Below are 17,007 nucleotides of genomic sequence, written 5' to 3' on the forward strand. Positions count from 1 at the left end.
CGGTTTCCAGGATGAACCCGCTCTTTTCAGTAAAAAATTAAAAATATGCTCATTTTCGTCCAGTCACATTGTGTCAGGATAAATTTGTCTTCAGTCATTATTACGAATACTGACAAAGAGTTTAAATTTAGTGGACATGGATCGTTCAAAGCATATAAAAGGGAAGCTGTGCGAAGCTATCAACAATTTACTAGACTTTCAGAAGTCCTAGAAGAAACAAGAAGTCAAGTATCTACAGAAGAAGTTCAAAAATAAGACAGCATGGCTCTTCGTTTCCCATTTCCAACCTATCAACCATGCAAGTAAGTTTTAAAAAAATCCATAGATATTATTTGATAATGCAAGAGGAAATCAAGGAAAATTCAGTTTGACCATTTTCACTGTAGTCCAAATTTCTTAAGGGCTTAGCTGCCGTGAAATTTATATGAAGGACTTTAAATTTTCCACAGTAGCGCTGTGTTTGATTCTTCGGGTAGAGTACTTTCGGTTAGAGTACAATTTGACCCATGCACGCCTTAGAGCAAATCTTAGATTCTCGTCTATTTCTTAAATTCTGCTGCATCTACGTAAAATGTAAATGCAATTCCATAAAACTTGGTAGACGTTCATTGTAGTGAGGCGGGGGTACCGATCTCGTCAAACACATCTTTTTTAAATGAATTTACGCGTCAAGTATTTAAAAGGGAAAACTTCAAATCTCTCTTCTTGTGTACAAGGTGTCATGAAATCTTGAGGTTTTCACCGAAAAAAACGTATATTTCAGGAGGGTAATCACGCCTCAAGCTGGTTTATAACTTCACGAATCGCGCTCGCCTTCCTGTAAAATTCACGCGTCACAAATCAATATTCTGGCCTTAATCACATGTCACGTATGAAACCTTTGCCACCCTCACGTAAGTATTTAAGCGTTTCGATGACTTATTCCTTTCTTCATACAGTTACAATAATCGAGTGCCTGGATGGTTCGACTTTTTCCACGATCCATGGAGACAGATGGCTTTGGCATTTGAACAAGAAGTCGGCTGCTGGGTGCCGGAACAGTCTGACAAGAGAACGGTGAAGATTGCGTCTGTTCTACTGAGTCACTTCAAACCTGAAAACATCACCCTTGAAGTTGATAGCGACAAGGTGACCCTACATGGAAAGCACCGCTTAGAGAAAGAAGATGGATTCGAAGCAAGCGAGTTCAAGAGGATCTTTAAACTTCCGAAAAATGTCGATCCAACTACTGTGATGTCACACACTACTCAAGATGGACGCGTCCTCGTCATAGAGGGCTTAGAGCGAGTGGAAGAGAATGAAGGAAAATTTGAGACCAAGTTGGATGTCAGAGGCTTTAAACCAGAAGAGATAAAGATTAAGCGGCAAGGAAAAGAGTTAATTGTCTTTGGAAAACGCAGATTAAAAGACGGCAGGGCCAACCGGTCACCTGGTTTCAGTCACCGTATTCGGCTGCCCGATGACGTTGTCATCAGTTCAATAAGATCGTGCTTGTCAAAAGATGGCCTGCTGACGATTGAAGCATCACGTGACCCCACCTTATTGCCGCGCGAGGGAGCGGTTGATATTTTCCTGGAAACAAATGGATCAGAGGATGAACCAAACCCCTTGATCAGCGGACAACCAGCAGAGACCAAATTAGATTAGGTCGAGTATGTAAGAAAGAGATGACATAGTATACGAATCTTATTTTATCTATGTTGGTACAGTTGATTATTTCAGGCGAGGAAAGTTTGATGAAAATGAAAATTGTTTTCTTATTAAGTTCATGAATGATGCAAATAACATATCTAGTTTGACTTTACATATTTGATAACTGTTGTTAGAATTATACACTTTATAGGAAAGAAGCATATGAAAGCATTGTAAATGAAGTTAGCAATATTACAGGGTAATTTATCATTATCAACTGAGTTGATAACGTAAATTGGCTACCATAAAGAGTTTAAAAGCCGACGTTTTGAGCAATAGCCCTTTGTCAGAGCAATGGGGTTGGGGTTAGGCTTGCTCTAATGAAGGGCTAACGATCGGAACGTCATCTTTTAAACTCTTTACGGTGGCCAATTTACATTATCAACTCAGTTGATCATGATAAATTACCCTGTAATGTTGCTAACTTCATTTATAATGCTTTCATATGCTTCTTTCCTATAAAGTGTAAACCGACATGGCACCACAGTTTCTTTAGAAACTAACCCCCTTCATTCAATAGAAACATTACAGTTTATTTTCATAAATGTAACTTATTTTTGGCTGTTTTAAAGTTATTCTGGGAAAGGAAATTATGCAATAAATAGTTGACAAAGTCGTGATTGTTTTTCTTGGTCTCATCCAGAAAGTCCTGCTGAAAGCGTAGGGTCTCAAGGCAAAAAAACCTTAAATGTGACATTCCCCTTAATCTGTTACAGAAACAGGGCATTAAATTTATTTGCCACTGGAAAGCAAGACTTGCTCATATTTCAGCAAGTAACCCCCCACAATTTGAAATGACAGTGAATTTATGTTTATGTCAAAATCCATCCCAAACTGTTTGTCACCCAAAGACCCACAAAAATGAACAGGAAGTCTTAACCCTTTAACTCCCAGACCAAATTTGTAATTCTCCTTACCGTCAACCATACAATTCATATAATGTTAGTTCAGAGAATTTAGTCTTGAATTGACTATCCCCAAATTAATATTACTCTTTACTCTCATCACTTATCTGGTTGATATTGTGTTGATATTGTAAGGAGAAATTCTGTCTTGGTCACTCATGGGAATTAAAGGGTTAATACTGTGAAACTGTATTCAGATCTTGGGAAGGGGCCCTGGGGGGGCCAGGGGGGGGCCAGGGGGGGCCAGGCCCTCCACTCCCCTATTTTGGGTAAAAATAAAAAAGGAATTGCAGAAGGGAGAAAAGACAGGGCAAGCAACAAAAACCTGGACCCTCACCTTAGCTCAAGATCTGGATCCATCACTGGTATTAATGATGTGGCAGCTGTTGAGGGGATCAACTGTCTGCACATTATGACTCCAGAAGAATCTAATAAATTTATTCCAATTCAACATTTTACAAATGCTTATTTCACATCTTGTCACACCAAAAGAAAATTAAATTATGGTAAAGATTACCATACTCTCTGTGAAACAAACTTGGCAAAACTCGCGTTGAAATCAAACTTGGCTTTATTTTTATTGTTTATGCTCTTTTGAGTTATTAACCCTTAAACCCCTTGAGGCAAATGGCATCTAAATTCTTATTAACCCTTTCATTCCCACAAGTGACCAAGACAGAATTTCTCCTTACAATATCAATACAATATCAAGCAGGCAGGTGATGAGAATAGAGAAGAATATCAATTATGGGATTATTAGTTGATCCAATACCAAATGCTCTGAACTAACATCATAAGAATTGTATGGCATATAGTAAGGAGAATTACTAATTAGATCTTGGGAGTGAAAGGGTTAAATATCACCTCTTAAAGTACACATTCAGGTCACAAGAATAAAGGAAATGATCACAAACTAAGGCTCTTGATTGATAAACAAATTCCTCTTGCCAGCACCTCACGAATTGTATAGAAAACAATATGGAGAATGTGCTTACTGATCTTGTGGCCTTTAAAGCAGTTACCTGCCTTTAATTTGTTATTTTACTGAGTGCACAGGTTCAGATATTTCATCAACTTGAAAACCAACTTAACTTGTGAAATTCTTTCCAATTTCGAAAAAATTACCTCACACTTTCAAAAAGTTAGAAAAATATTCCAGTTTAAATTATGTGAACATTTTTGACTGCCATGCATTGAATTCACTGAGCAGATGACACTCCCAGCTAACGTGCTATATTAATGATGAAATACCAAAGCATGATAAATAAGTTTTCCTTTCTAATTATCTCACCGCCTAATGCGTAATCCACGCAGCCTGAGAACGTTGTCATACTAAATGTTTATGATGACCTTGCAAAATGGCAAAATTATTAGCAAAAGATTCCATGAGGTGCACAGCCTTAATTCAATCGAGTGTGAAGCGAAATGTCAGCCATCACTTGGTCCACAGGTACAGGAGTATCCTCATCAGGAAAATACCACTATCAGGCACATCACAATGCCTTAAACCACAAGCCTACATCTCGATGAATCCTTTTACGCCGCTGGTAACATGAGATAAATAAAGCACGTGGAGTCACCGACATAAATACCTTATTCGTTGTGTAGGAGACGCCATAAAATACTTAGTTATATTTCTCAAGCCAAATTTTCCCTAAAAGAAAATTTAATGCACTTTTACGCAGAGAAATTCTGCTGCAATCGTAGCACCCGTGCTGGGTCGCGAATTCCCACGTAGACTCTGTGACCCCCTTCTGCAGTATGATTTTATCGTGTCAGCGGTCGTCTCACTTTAGTAATAATAAACAAGGATCTGCCTGCAGTCAACCAGCGGTATCACAATTGATTACTTTACTCTGATCAGTTGGGTTCCGAAGTTGAAATCTTGCAGGATTTTGTTAGAATTTACGTTAAGAAAAGGCGAATTGAATGGCAGATTCAAAGAGGAGGTAAGTACATGGGTAAAAAGGAATGCTTTATTAGAAAACTGCAGAACTTTTCCGTGTATAATTTTTAATACAGTAGAAAAGCTGAGCTTCCAAGGTGGCCATATATACTTTGCCGTTAAGATCAGGAATAGGTTCGTGTGTTTGATAGTCTACTGGCCCATTGAAAACTTAGTAGTTGACATCAGTTAAAATTAAGAACAAGTAAGCATTATTATCGTAAAAAATATGCAGCTTTAAGAAGCTGGCCAGTAAGGTATTCTTGGCTTATTGCAGAAGGAAATGTAATGGTTTCATATTAATAATTAGTCATGGTGAAGAGCAGGTCCTTGACAATAACAGTTTGAGTGGGTGAAGGGGGGACTCGAGTGTGTTCACATGAGCTGGGAAAACTTGGATTTCAAATTACTGCAGGGAGGGGGGAGTTGGACAGAGGGGTCTGAACATCCTGATTCCCATAACCTTATTAAATGGCTCTTGCCTCTGTTTTATTTTCATTTCAAAAGTTTATGCAATTTTGCGAAAAATTTTACCCAGTTCCTGCCCCTCTTGCCTCCAGTACACCTCCATCCCCTATTCTCATGGGTTCCCATCCCCCTGTCCCCCACCAAATAACTCTTAGATACTGGGAATTGCTTTTGGAATTAGGAAAGAAAGTGTTTATACACAAACCAGTGACAAACGTGTTGTACCCGAAATGCAGTGGTTTCTTTTGTTGTTTTTGTTGTTAACAGTACAAGGATATGAATTATTTAGAACCAGACCTTCTTAATTTTATCATCAACTCCAATTTGATAATATTTTTCACAGGTTAATGCTTCAGCCATTAGTCTTGTAAATGGTTGGTAAATGGTTTATCAATCAGATTGGAACATACAGGGTAAAAAAGGGCATTTTATCACCAGCTTCTGGAAGTGTGTCTTCAATTTTCTCTTCAGTAAGTTCTTGTTTAGTATTTTATCTTTTGCTTGTTTGTGTGCCTTTTGGTTCTTTCTTGTTTTCTTTACAATTACAGTTTCTGAAAATATTGGTTCCATGGTTCTTGTCCTAATCTTGTCTTAATCACGGTGTAATGAACATGACATATCTATTTCATCAGTTTCTCAGCAAATGAGTGCCTAAATCAAGGAACATTTGCTGTGACTGTAACAAAGAAGTATTACTGATCACATTCAGTCGGTCAAATTTTAACTGACTTAAATGATTGGTCTCTTAACAGTACACATCTTGGGCCCTTTTACTGCATATTCTTTGGAAAAAAATGATTTAAATTATATAGCTTGCTTTAGAAAATACACTTTCTCACAATTTTTTTCCCTTGAATGTAAATTTCAACAAGCTGAGCCACAACTCCATCACATACTTTAAAAATGAAAAGAAGACTCCCAGATAGGTTGTTATTTGTGTGTATTTTAAGTGTATGATCATGGACAATAAAAGAAAGGATTTTGCAATGCTGTGGCAAAGTTCACTCCTAAACAACTAGCATGGAAGAACTGTCCACATCTATCGCAGCCATTAGCCTGTCTTCATTGTCATTCATCTGACACACCTTGCAAACAAGAACATCCTTTCCTCTGCCAAAAAGTGAAGTAAAAGTTCAAAATGATTACTTAATTCTCAATTTGTTTTTTGGGATTAAACACAATACACAGTGGTGATTGTAATGATAAGAAAGGCATAATTATTGTACCTCAAAATGTCATTGTAACAGCTGCCAAACAGGTTGGATAGAAGCTTCATTCTCTCGATAGAAACATTGACCTTTGTGATCGGTCTGTTATCACACAAGTTCCTGGCAAACTAACAATAGATCTTGCAGTTATATTATATATGATGTAAGATTGATTGATGTAAAAATGTAAATATTCTGATAATGTTTCTTTAAAAACTGCTATGGAATGACATCATAATGTTTTGACTGTTTAATGTCAAAGATATTGATGGAATTGGTACCTATGAGCTCACTTATCTAATGCTTTATACTACTCTAATGATTACCTTACAAATAAGTACTCCACAGTTGAATCCATCAGTTTGCTGAAAATGGGGTGGCTCAAGGCATGCCCACTCTTTTTTTTTCCAGCCTGTTTTAATGTCAGCAGCCTCACTACAGAAAGATTGCAACCATTTTCATAAATGCTACTGGATATAGCTACAAAAATTAGTTATGAACATTGTCTCAATATTAATTCCTGGCAATGATGGAATCAATTAAGTTAGGTTTAGTTAAGTTTATGTTACATGAAGTCACTTAATTACTCATATAAAAAAATATATATAGCTGAAAAATCATAAAAACAATGTGGCCAGTACAATGGCCATTCATAACTCTCACAACAATGAAACACAGGGTCTTGCTGGGAATACAGAAACTCACCTTATGATATTTATTAGTCTGTACAGGCTGGGATTGAAAGCTACTGTTATTTCATTTGGATGTTTGTTTCCATGAATAGGATCAATGTAGACACGGATAGATTCCTTGTTATCTAAAATCTTTGAACGCATTTATTTTATGTCGTCAAAACGAAGTCCTGAGTCATGTGTACAATGTTCAATTTATCTAAAGAATATAATACAAATTTTAGAGATGACTATTTTATAAAAAAAAAATGTACAGTATGACTAGCATCCTCAACTTACCAGTAATGTCCAGTGATGTCCAGTGATATTCATTGGAATAACAATTTTTTCAATTCCATGGAACCTCTCGCCCATCCACAATCTACGGGTACTTGCCCCATGTTTCACCAACTGACAAAGGGTACTGTCAGCAGCAAAGATTTTTTGGTCGAGTTTTGTTAGTTTCCACAGTGTAGCATCAACGATCTACAAAGAGAAGCACAACGACTTTAACAACTGAAGATATACAAAATTAATCTTTCAAATAGTTACTGGAAAACAGTACTGCTCACCGTATCAGTTAACCATCCATCTACAAAACTAGGGATTTCCTCTTTAATTTTCTGTGTTTCTTTTGCAGATAAAGTGCCAGGAGGAAGAGTGGCTAGCAAGTCAGAAAGGGTTACTTTGAATGGCCCTACTTCCAGTACGGAATCGCGTATACCAGTGTTGACTTGCAAGGTCTTAACTCTCGTCTCTGCGTCACACAACTGTACTTCTGACTCTCCTAGCTGAGAAGGCCTGTATATACACCACAACAGTAGATCAAAAGAATAGTCTAAAAGGTTGATAAATCGTTCCCTACTTAACTGATAGAATATTCGAAGAGTTATGATCACTGTTCTGTATTACTACATTCGATAGAATTATACCTTGGTGAGATACGAGCAGAACTCTCGTGAATTGTGCCAGTTAGCTCATCATTATCCATGTCGTTATCCGCATCATTACACAGTTCAAGTTCATTATCGTCATCAAGAGACACATCACATATCGAGTCAACCTGCAAATAAAACATTGGCACATACAAGATAAACATTTTACTCGTTGACATAAACAGTTCTTTCAATCGTTGTGAGAAAACAACGAATTATACCAACCTCTTCTAATTCCACAACACTGTCTTTGGAATTGCCCTCATCCCTTGTCAAGTCTACAACCACGCCCCTGTCCTTCCTTCTCTTGCTGTGTCGTCTGCGTTTGGGAAGTGTCTTATGTTTAACCTTGTGGTAGTCTACCTTTGTAACTTTGAGCTTCTTTTTTGCAGGACTCTGTCGAAGAGGAAGGCCATTTTCAAGAGAGGAACTTTGATGGAGATCCTTTAGCAGAGATTCCACAGTCGTGATAGTATTCTCAAGGATACCTGAATCATCGACCACGAATGTTGCTGATCTTAATTCATCGACTCTTTCCTGAAGGCGCTTTCTGAGCTTTTCAGTTATTAAAGGTTGCTCGTTGTCGTTGATTTTTTGCCGGGAAGAAGTGCCACTGGATTGAGCAGGTGCATCATATTCATCGGAAGATGAGGTGGGGACTGTTGTTTCTGCACCGCATACTCTTGACTGTAATAGTCATTTCCCTCGTCCGTTGAACTCGGTTCCGAGGTTGGTTGTTCGTCAGGATCGGCTTGATCAAAATGCACGGTGTCCAGAGTTATGAAGACGCTATTTTTGTAAGAATGCGGTAAGCTGTTAAAGCTCCACTCGTCAAAGAAGTTGAAAACAGCAAAAAGGTGTTTACAAGGGAAATGCGTTTTACGCCAGCTTTCACATTTGCAGCTTGGCTCCAACAGCTTGACAGCAAACAGCTTCGTACTGTTCGAACTGCTTTTGACGAGAAATTCACCCTTTTCTAAATTGACACATTTCACGTCATGTTCGGCAAACTCAGCAGCCCCAAAGTTACTCCTGAGGCAGTGTTTGACGAAATGAGGAGGACGGTTGTGAAGATAGTCAGGTATATCGCGCTTGAATTCACGATAAGAACCACTCAGCTGAAGGTTGGTGTCCAGGTAGTGTTGGTAGGAATCAGGGATAAACGACTCTACGATCATCACCACTATTCCAAAAACTGATTTGTCGAGTGATCCAGGCAAATACCTGTATTTGAACAACTTATTCTGCGCTTCAATTCCATTGTTGGTATTCACGATGTTGACGGCCTGTTGTGACCGAGGTCTTGAAAATACTGCCCGAGGCCGTAGGCCGAGGGCAGCATTTTCAAGACCGAGGTCACAGTTTTTCACCATACGGACCGACCCTTAGCCGGTAAATAACATATTTATTGTTTTTAAACTTGACGAAATTCTTTCCGAAAGAACCCGAATGATTTATGGCCGTAAATACGGCAAGATCTTCCATAAACTGAACAATTTTTGAGTGAGTAAATGGTAGTTAAATAGAGGTGATGCAAATTTAAGAGAGATGCCTCAGCGAAACATTTTCATTTCCGTAACGATAAAGGTGATTTAAAATGCTTCCAAACAAACTTTGAAACATTATTTCTACAAGTATCTGTCACAATATGACACCTGTCAATTAGAGAGCGCGCAAGAAAAAGAAAAGCGAAGGAACATTAGAAAACCAACAGAACTAGTTTGGCAAGGACTGTCACGACAATGTTTTCTTCAAAATCAGTTAATGATCTAACGGAAACTATTATTCACTCTCATCGACGATTCATTCATGTACGAAGATTTACCTCTGTTCATTAAGTAAACGGCGAGGAAATTAATTGTGAGTAAATTCAATCTTTTTATTTTGAAGTTGTGAGAGTTTGCTCGTTTGTTTGCTGTAATGGCGTGTTTAACTCTGATCTTTCCTTCACAAAAACTAAATTCGAACGGCACGCTCCAACGAGATACAAGGGAATGTAATGCGGCCTTTTCTCAAAAAATTCCTTCAATTTCTGTTGTGCAATTTAAGGTACAAATGTCCAAATTGAACGGAATTGGAAAGACTCACCAGGAGCGTATATTTGTTGTAGAACTTAAATTAAAACTTTGCTCGCTCTTTCACTATGAATAAATTGCTCGAGAAAATTCAGATATTAAATGAATGAAAGTTCCATCGTTCAGTTTAACTGTAACCAAATACCTCACCTTTCAACTTTCTGGGTACTTTTTGTGAACGATTAAAATTAATTGCAGACGGTTTTTAGGCCGCTTGTCAACCAACGTAATGACACTATTGTTTATACAAATTCATTCTGAAACCAATATTTTTCTGTCAACCAAAGTGATTTGATAGAGAGAAAAGAGAGGATTCATAAGTTATTTATCGGCTTGAGGTAGTGACCGACGTGTTTGCTTAAAAATACTGCCCAGCCGGAAAACGAGGTATGTTTATGAAAAATGATAACGAAAGTTGGGATGTACTCGGCGACTCACGAAAGCGTTACCGTGGCCCGTGGGCAGAGATAGGAAAATACTGACCGGGTAAAGAACCAATCAGATTGCAAGATTCGTTACCGTGCCCTGTAAAAAAACAATAAAGATCTTTATTTACCTTCCTATAATAATTTACTCCCCAGACATCAACTGTTTTATGTTTCTACCCTCGTGTCATTCTTGGAACTTGATTTTGGTAAATTAAAGATTTCTGGAGATTCAAGCTTTCATAATTTTGGGCTGCTTTCTTTGTTTTTCAAAAAAAAAGGAAAAAGAGTGCAAACGAAACAGATCCGGTCCACACGCGCATGTTTTTCACAGCGCTTCTTCTTTTCTTCCAAACCCATGTAAACTGTTAAAAACCTTTCGGGCCGAGGTTAAAGAAAAAAATGTGATCATTTTTAGACTAAGAAAAACGCTTTATTAAATAGTCGCTAAATCTTGACAACCGTGAATGATTGTTGACTTTTATGACGATGATTTAGCATTTCTTCGTACTCATTTTCTCACCGGTGGAAGTTGTGCAATAGTCTGTCAACGCACGTGTGGAACGGATACTGTAGATGCCTTCGGATAATTACCGAAATTAAAATTCTGGCCACTTGATGGCTAAATTTTATTGAACTGTTGCGACATAATATTTCGCTTTCATTTCTTCATTAAAATATGGACGTCGCATCTGGGCTCCATAAATGACTAGAATATTTCCGCCTTAAACAAACAAAAGGCAGCGAAAGGTCAAGTTGTTTTGTAATATAAACATGAAAACCCTGGCATGGCCTGCCTTGACTGTATTCGTCCTCTGTTTTGCGCAATCGTTTTCCTTTTCCCGAAAATTGCAAACCTAAAATGCTCAAAAGAAAAAGTAAAGAAGATTGAAAATACCATTTTCGGATGATCTTCGCGACCTTTCCTTGACCTCTGTTGTGGAGCGCACAAAACATGTAGAATTCAATGTGGTGAATTGCTCAATGAGATCTTCCTTCCGTTCCTCTGTCCCATCTAAAAACCCGTAACCGTAGTCACTATCAACGCGTACCTCGCAGAGGTTTGCATGAAGAAACTCAATTTCCTTTTTAACTAGCGTAGATTGTTTGCCAGAACTATTTGGATTACAGCTAAGGCCAGTAGCCCTCGTTGCAAAAAATTCGGATGACATCTCGTTAGCAAGGCAAGGTCAATGAGCCCTGATAGGGACTTGACTTTAAGTAATAGCGCGGGATTCTTGCCGCTGGTTATAATTAACAGCTGATTCAACCCTAGTCCCCAAGTTGAGCTCCCCTTAGTTAGTTATTACTAAAGTGGGACGACCGCTGGCACAATAAAATCATACTGCGGAAGGGGGTCACAGAGTCTACGTGGGAATTCGCGGCACGATCGACGTAGTGTTTTTCATTGTTGTCCGCCATATTGCAAAATGACGTCATATGTCTCCCAGTGTCCATTTCGCTCCTGCTAAAAAATTTACTAGAACTTTCGGGAAATTTCTGTCTTGCACTTGAGCTGCTGTGTCAGGATGAAAAGGCAACCAGTCATTCTTACGAGGCACTGACAAGTCCCCTAATTTTAGCAACGATGGATCCTTCTAGAATAAAAGCCACGAGTATATATGGACGGTTTTCGCAGAGCGATCAACAGTTCTTAAGAAGACTTCAGAGATCCTACAAGAAAGAAGTAACTACAAGCTACAGGAAGCAAAAGAAGAATTTTATCAGAGGAAAAATATGGCTCTCGTTTTCAGATTTCCAACCTACCATCCGTGCAAGTGAGTTCCTTACTGTTTCAATACAAATGTCAATGTAGAGTCTTAGTAAATTTATTTATCTATGCTTGAGTAATATACCTATTTTCGAGCACTGGTGAATCATTTGATATCAAGGGACATGCTAACATACTTAATTATTATTTTCTGTAAGAGTATTAATGAAGTTTCGTTGAAAAAGCCACGGCTACGAATGGATAAGAATAGAACATTTCTACCTGTTTAGACACTTAAGAGATGCTCCTTTTTTTTCTGCGTATGTCATTTTAAAAATTTTGCTTTTCTTCTTTTTAGCAGTTACTACAAAGGAGTGCCTGGAGGTTTCGACTTTTTCCACAATCTGTGGAGAGAGATCGCATTGGCATATGAACAAGAAGTCGGCAACCCTTACTGCCGTAAAAGACAGCAACAGTCTCACAAGGGAGTAGTGAAGATCGCTTCTGTCCCGTTGAACCAGTTCAAATCTGAAGACATCACAATTGAAGTTGATAGCGACAAGGTGACTTTACAGGGGCAGCATCGCTCAGAGAGAGAAGATGGATTTGACACAAGCGAGTTCAAGAGAGTCTTTAAACTACCACAAGATATCGATCCGACTACCGTGACGTCACGCACTACTCAAGATGGCGGCGCCCTCGTTATTGAGGGCTCCAAACCGTTGGAAGAGAAGGAGGACGACGGAAAATTTGAAATCAAGTTGGATGTCAGTGGCTTTAAGCCAGAGGAAATCAAGGTACAGATCCGTGGAAATGAGTTAAGCGTTAGTGGGAAACACAAATCGGAAGATGGCGAGGTTTACCGGTCACGTCGTTATAGTCGCTGCATTGTGCTGCCTGATGACGTGGTTCTTGGTTCGGTGTCGTCGCGATTGTCAAAGGAAGGCCTACTGACGATTGAAGCATCACGTGACCCTGCTTTGTTGATAAGCGAAAGAGCCGTAGACGTTACTATGGAGACAGATGAACCAGAGGATGAACCAAAGCCCTCCACTAGCGCTGAAACAGCAGAAACTGAGGAGTAACTCAATCTTTCAAGAAAGAGAAGACCAAAATGTATCAATCGTATTTGATAAATTTCAGTACAGCTAATTATTTCATGTAAGGACAACTAAGCCCTTAACTAGCACTAAAATAGCAAAAACTTAAAAAGCGCGTATTTGATGTATGGCAAAAGTAGCAACGTAATAGATGAGAGGTGTGAAGACCTTCAATTGTTCTGTTGAAAATATTTAATTATTATCCTTTTTTTTAATTAAACTTTCTCTTTATGCGTGTTATGATGTTAGTATTGTCGTTTAAATTAAGCCCTCGACAGTTCAGGAAGTGAATTAATTCAATAAAATTTTGACACCATCAATGTCGTTCTGTTTTTTAGGATTATTCCTACAAAACTAGAAAGGAAACCTTTCTCTGATTTTGCTTAAGTTGTTTATACGCGTCCCGGATTGTTTCTCAAACTGTAATGTAATGAAAACGGGGCGCGCGGTTGAAATAGATGAAGAATTATATTTAAACAAAACCTAATGTATTAGTTTTTGGTCAAATAAAAATCGTTGTTTAAATAAACTTTGTTTTCTATCTATTTCCATTAGAAACGAGGTTAAGCGGCAAATCGCGTTTGATTCTCATCTGTTTTAATGCTGTTTAGGCTAAATGAAGCGAAACTTTTCGCAATAACGTTGTATCGCTTTGTGTGACATTTACTTTGCATAGAATCATTTGGGAAACTCAATTCAGTATAAAATTTAATAAGGAGCGAATTTCTTTGAATTAGCGATACCGGAAATCCCAAAACTGTCAAAGACAATAAGAATTGGAATAACAATACCATAATACAATTGACATTGGAGAAACTTAAACAAGTTACTTCAAACAATGCTGAAAATTAAACAACTCATCTTGCATTTATTGATTTTAATTTTTTGGTCACGTACTCTTACTTCTCGAAGATCTTACGTCAAGGTTTGTTTTAGTCAGTCAAAATTACTTGAGCTGCGCGCTCTTTTGAGTTTCTTGAGCATGGAGGCAGATTATCTGAACAGGAGTTTTGGCTGGTTTCTCCTTGCCATGGCGATTTCTACAAATACCCTTGACATCTATCTGATTGTAGCAAATCGACATCTTTGCGAGAAACCGAACTGGATTATTTCGTCACTGGCAACCGCCGATTTTTTTGTAAAGTTAACGTACAAGAAAAGATCGCTGTTGGACGTACAATTCGCATATCCGCCATTCATGAGGTTGTTGTTGATTTGGAAATGACACCAGTTTTTCCAGCATCTTTTTGGGGCATAACAAAAATGTTAATTCAACAATTTTAGCTCTCTTTACGTCTTTACGTCTTTCAGTTTCCAGAATCAACTCGCTCTTTCAAGTTAAAATTAAAAATATGCTCATTTTTGTCCAGTCACATTGTGTCAGGATAAATTCGTCTTCATTCATGATTACGAAGTACTGACAAAGAGTTTAAATTTAGTGGACATAGATCGTTCAAAGCATATAAAAGGGAAGCTTTGTGAAGCGATAAACAATTTACAAAACTTCCAGAAGTCCTGGAAGAAACAAGAAGTTAAGCATCTACAGAAGAAGTTCAAAAAGAAGATAGCATGGCTTTTCCTTTCCCATTTCCAACCTTTCAACCATGCAAGTAAGTTTAAAAAAATCCATTATTATTTGATAATGCAAGAGGAAATCAAGGAAAATTGACCGTTTTCAATGTAGTCCAAATTTCGCAAGGGCTTAGCTTTCGTAAGTGATATTATGACGGAATTTAATATTTCCATTGTGGAGTTGTGTTCGATTTTTCGGGTAGAATATTTTCGCCTGAAGTACAATTTGATCCACGCCTTACAGCAAATCTTAGATTCTCGTCTATTTCTTAAATTTTATTGTATCTACGTAAAATGTAGATGCAGTTCCATAAAACTTGGAAGACGTTCACTGTAGCGAGGCGGGGGAACTTATCTCGGCAAACACACTTTTTTAGACAAATTTAAATTCTCTTCTTGTGTCATGAAATCTTGAGGTTTTCACCAAAAGAGACATGTATTTCAGGAGGGTAACCACGCCTCACGCTGGTTTATAACTTCACGAATCGCGCTCGCCTTTCTGTAAAATTCGCGCGTCACATATCAACATTCTGGCCTTAATCACATGTTGCCTATGAATCCTTTGCCACCCACACGTGAGTATCTTGCATTTTCGATGACTTATTCCTTTCTTCATCTTAAAGTTACAATAGTCCGGTGCCTGGATGGTTCGACTTTTTCCACGAGCTATGGAAAGAGATGGCTTTAGCGTGTGAACAAGAAGTCGGCTACTGGGTGCAGGAACAGTCTAACAAGGGAACGGTGAAGATTGCATCTGTTCTACTGAGGCACTTCAAACCTGAAAACATCGCTCTTGAAGTTGATAGCGACAAGGTGATCCTACATGGAAAGCACCGCTCAGAGAGAGAAGATGGATTCTACAAATGCGAGTTCAAGAGGGTCTTTCCACTTCCGCAAAATGTCGATCCAACTACTGTGACGTCACGCATTACTCAAGATGGCGGCGTCCTCATCATAGAGGGCTTAAAGCACGTGGAAGAGAAAGAGGATGACGGAAAATTTGAGACCAAGTTGGATGTCAGTGGCTTTAAGCCAGAAGAGATAAAGATTCAGCTGCATGGAAAAGAGTTAATTGTCTGTGGAGAACGCAAATTAGAAGATGGCAGGGCAAATCGGTCACGTGGCTTCAGTCACTGTATTCTGCTCCCCGATGACGTCGTCGTCAGTTCAGTAAGATCACGCTTGTCAAAAGAAGGCCTGCTGACCATTGAAGCATCACGTGACCCCGCCTTATGGCCGCACGAGAGAGCGTTTGATGTCGCCCTGGAAACAAATGAATCAGGGGATGGAGATGAACCAGAAGAGACCAAACTAGATTAAAACGAGTTTGTAAGAAAGAGATGACATAGTATATGAATCTTATTGATGAATGTTGGTACAGTTGATTAACTCAGGCAAGGAAAATTTGATGAAAATTATTTTTTTCAAGGTCATAAATGATGCAAATAACATATCTAGTTTGACTTTACATATTTGACAACTTTTGTTACAGTCATATACTTCAAAGGGTAAAAAGCATACAAAAGCATTGTAAATGAAGTTATCAACATTACAGGGTAATTTAGTATTATCACCTGAGTGGCTACCATAGAGAGTTTAGAAGCTGACATTTACCCCTTTATTCAGTATTAACAGTACAGTTTATTTTTACAAATGTAACTTATTTTTGGCTGTTTTAAAGTTATTTTAGCAAAGGAAATTATGCATTAAATATTTGAAAACATCATAATTGTTTTCTTGGTCTCATTCAGAAAGTCCTAACAAAAGTGTAAGGTTTCAAGGCAAATGATACGTTACAGAAACAAGGCATTAAATTTATTTGCCACTGGAAAGCAAGACTTGCTCATATTTCAGCAAGTAGCCCACCACAATTTGTTCAAGAAATGACACAGGGAATTTATGTTTGTGTCAAAATCCATCCCAAACTGTTTGTCACCCATAGACCTACAGAATGAAGAGGGAAGTCATTAAGTAATTACTCTTAGACAAAATATTTCCTCCCTAAATCATCTGCATTACTAATACAATATAAGTATATCCACCTAATTTTATTGGAATATTGAAACTTCTGTGAAACTGTATTAAACAGACCTCAAGTGGCAGCTGTTGAGGGGATAAGCTGTCAGCAAAGCATCTGTATGATCCCAAAAGAATCTAACAAATTCACTCCAATTCAACATTTTATAAATGCTTATTAAACATCTTGTCAAAACAAAAAAAAATTAAATGATAGTAAAGATCACCACACCTTCTGTGAAACAGAGTTAGCAAAACTCACATTGAATTTAAACTTGGCTTTA

The 17,007-nt window shown here is 38.1% G+C and overlaps 6 protein-coding genes across 8 annotated transcripts; 3 read left to right on the forward strand and 3 right to left on the reverse strand.

The window, feature by feature from the left end:
- The first annotated feature begins 184 nt into the window (after positions 1 to 184).
- LOC113669290 (uncharacterized) lies at positions 185 to 2,308 on the forward strand. The gene is made up of 2 exons (XM_027185293.2): positions 185 to 302; positions 939 to 2,308. The coding sequence occupies exons 1-2, from the start codon at positions 262 to 264 to the stop codon at positions 1,645 to 1,647; spliced, it is 750 nt and encodes a 249-aa protein (XP_027041094.2). The 5' UTR covers positions 185 to 261; the 3' UTR covers positions 1,648 to 2,308.
- A 3,558-nt stretch (positions 2,309 to 5,866) lies between these two features.
- Positions 5,867 to 6,868, reverse strand: LOC149043176 (uncharacterized). The gene is made up of 4 exons (XM_089213705.1): positions 6,846 to 6,868; positions 6,545 to 6,653; positions 6,237 to 6,346; positions 5,867 to 6,120 (listed from the first exon to the last, which is right to left on the reverse strand). The coding sequence occupies exons 1-4, from the start codon at positions 6,866 to 6,868 to the stop codon at positions 6,018 to 6,020; spliced, it is 345 nt and encodes a 114-aa protein (XP_089069831.1). The 3' UTR covers positions 5,867 to 6,017.
- A 36-nt stretch (positions 6,869 to 6,904) lies between these two features.
- Positions 6,905 to 9,002, reverse strand: LOC149043177 (uncharacterized). Its single transcript, XM_089213706.1, has 6 exons — positions 8,592 to 9,002; positions 8,050 to 8,511; positions 7,822 to 7,952; positions 7,462 to 7,690; positions 7,190 to 7,375; positions 6,905 to 7,042 (listed from the first exon to the last, which is right to left on the reverse strand). Exons 1-6 carry the CDS (start codon positions 9,000 to 9,002, stop codon positions 6,920 to 6,922), a joined length of 1,542 nt encoding a protein of 513 aa, XP_089069832.1. The 3' UTR covers positions 6,905 to 6,919.
- Positions 9,003 to 10,318: 1,316 nt separating this feature from the next.
- LOC149043178 (uncharacterized) lies at positions 10,319 to 11,622 on the reverse strand. Its single transcript, XM_089212315.1, has 2 exons — positions 11,223 to 11,622; positions 10,319 to 10,424 (listed from the first exon to the last, which is right to left on the reverse strand). Exons 1-2 carry the CDS (start codon positions 11,494 to 11,496, stop codon positions 10,345 to 10,347), a joined length of 354 nt encoding a protein of 117 aa, XP_089068441.1. The 5' UTR covers positions 11,497 to 11,622; the 3' UTR covers positions 10,319 to 10,344.
- Positions 11,623 to 11,905: 283 nt separating this feature from the next.
- On the forward strand, positions 11,906 to 13,664 carry LOC149043179 (uncharacterized). 2 transcript variants are annotated; one of them, XM_089212311.1, is made up of 2 exons: positions 11,906 to 12,102; positions 12,397 to 13,664. In XM_089212311.1, the coding sequence occupies exons 1-2, from the start codon at positions 12,062 to 12,064 to the stop codon at positions 13,118 to 13,120; spliced, it is 765 nt and encodes a 254-aa protein (XP_089068437.1). In that variant the 5' UTR covers positions 11,906 to 12,061; the 3' UTR covers positions 13,121 to 13,664. The 2 variants fall into 2 exon arrangements, with proteins under 2 accessions (XP_089068437.1, XP_089068436.1); XM_089212310.1 differs by having other exon boundaries at positions 11,935 to 12,102; positions 12,394 to 13,664.
- A 379-nt stretch (positions 13,665 to 14,043) lies between these two features.
- Positions 14,044 to 16,433, forward strand: LOC149043180 (uncharacterized). 2 transcript variants are annotated; one of them, XM_089212313.1, is made up of 2 exons: positions 14,044 to 14,745; positions 15,331 to 16,433. In XM_089212313.1, the coding sequence occupies exons 1-2, from the start codon at positions 14,705 to 14,707 to the stop codon at positions 16,025 to 16,027; spliced, it is 738 nt and encodes a 245-aa protein (XP_089068439.1). In that variant the 5' UTR covers positions 14,044 to 14,704; the 3' UTR covers positions 16,028 to 16,433. The 2 variants fall into 2 exon arrangements, with proteins under 2 accessions (XP_089068439.1, XP_089068440.1); XM_089212314.1 differs by having other exon boundaries at positions 14,566 to 14,745; positions 15,340 to 16,433.
- The last annotated feature ends 574 nt before the right edge of the window (positions 16,434 to 17,007 follow it).

The sequence above is a fragment of the Pocillopora damicornis genome, chromosome 7 (assembly GCF_964200805.1).
Source record: "Pocillopora damicornis chromosome 7, jaPocDami1.2, whole genome shotgun sequence".
In the NCBI taxonomy this organism is placed as follows: Eukaryota; Metazoa; Cnidaria; class Anthozoa; order Scleractinia; family Pocilloporidae; genus Pocillopora; species Pocillopora damicornis.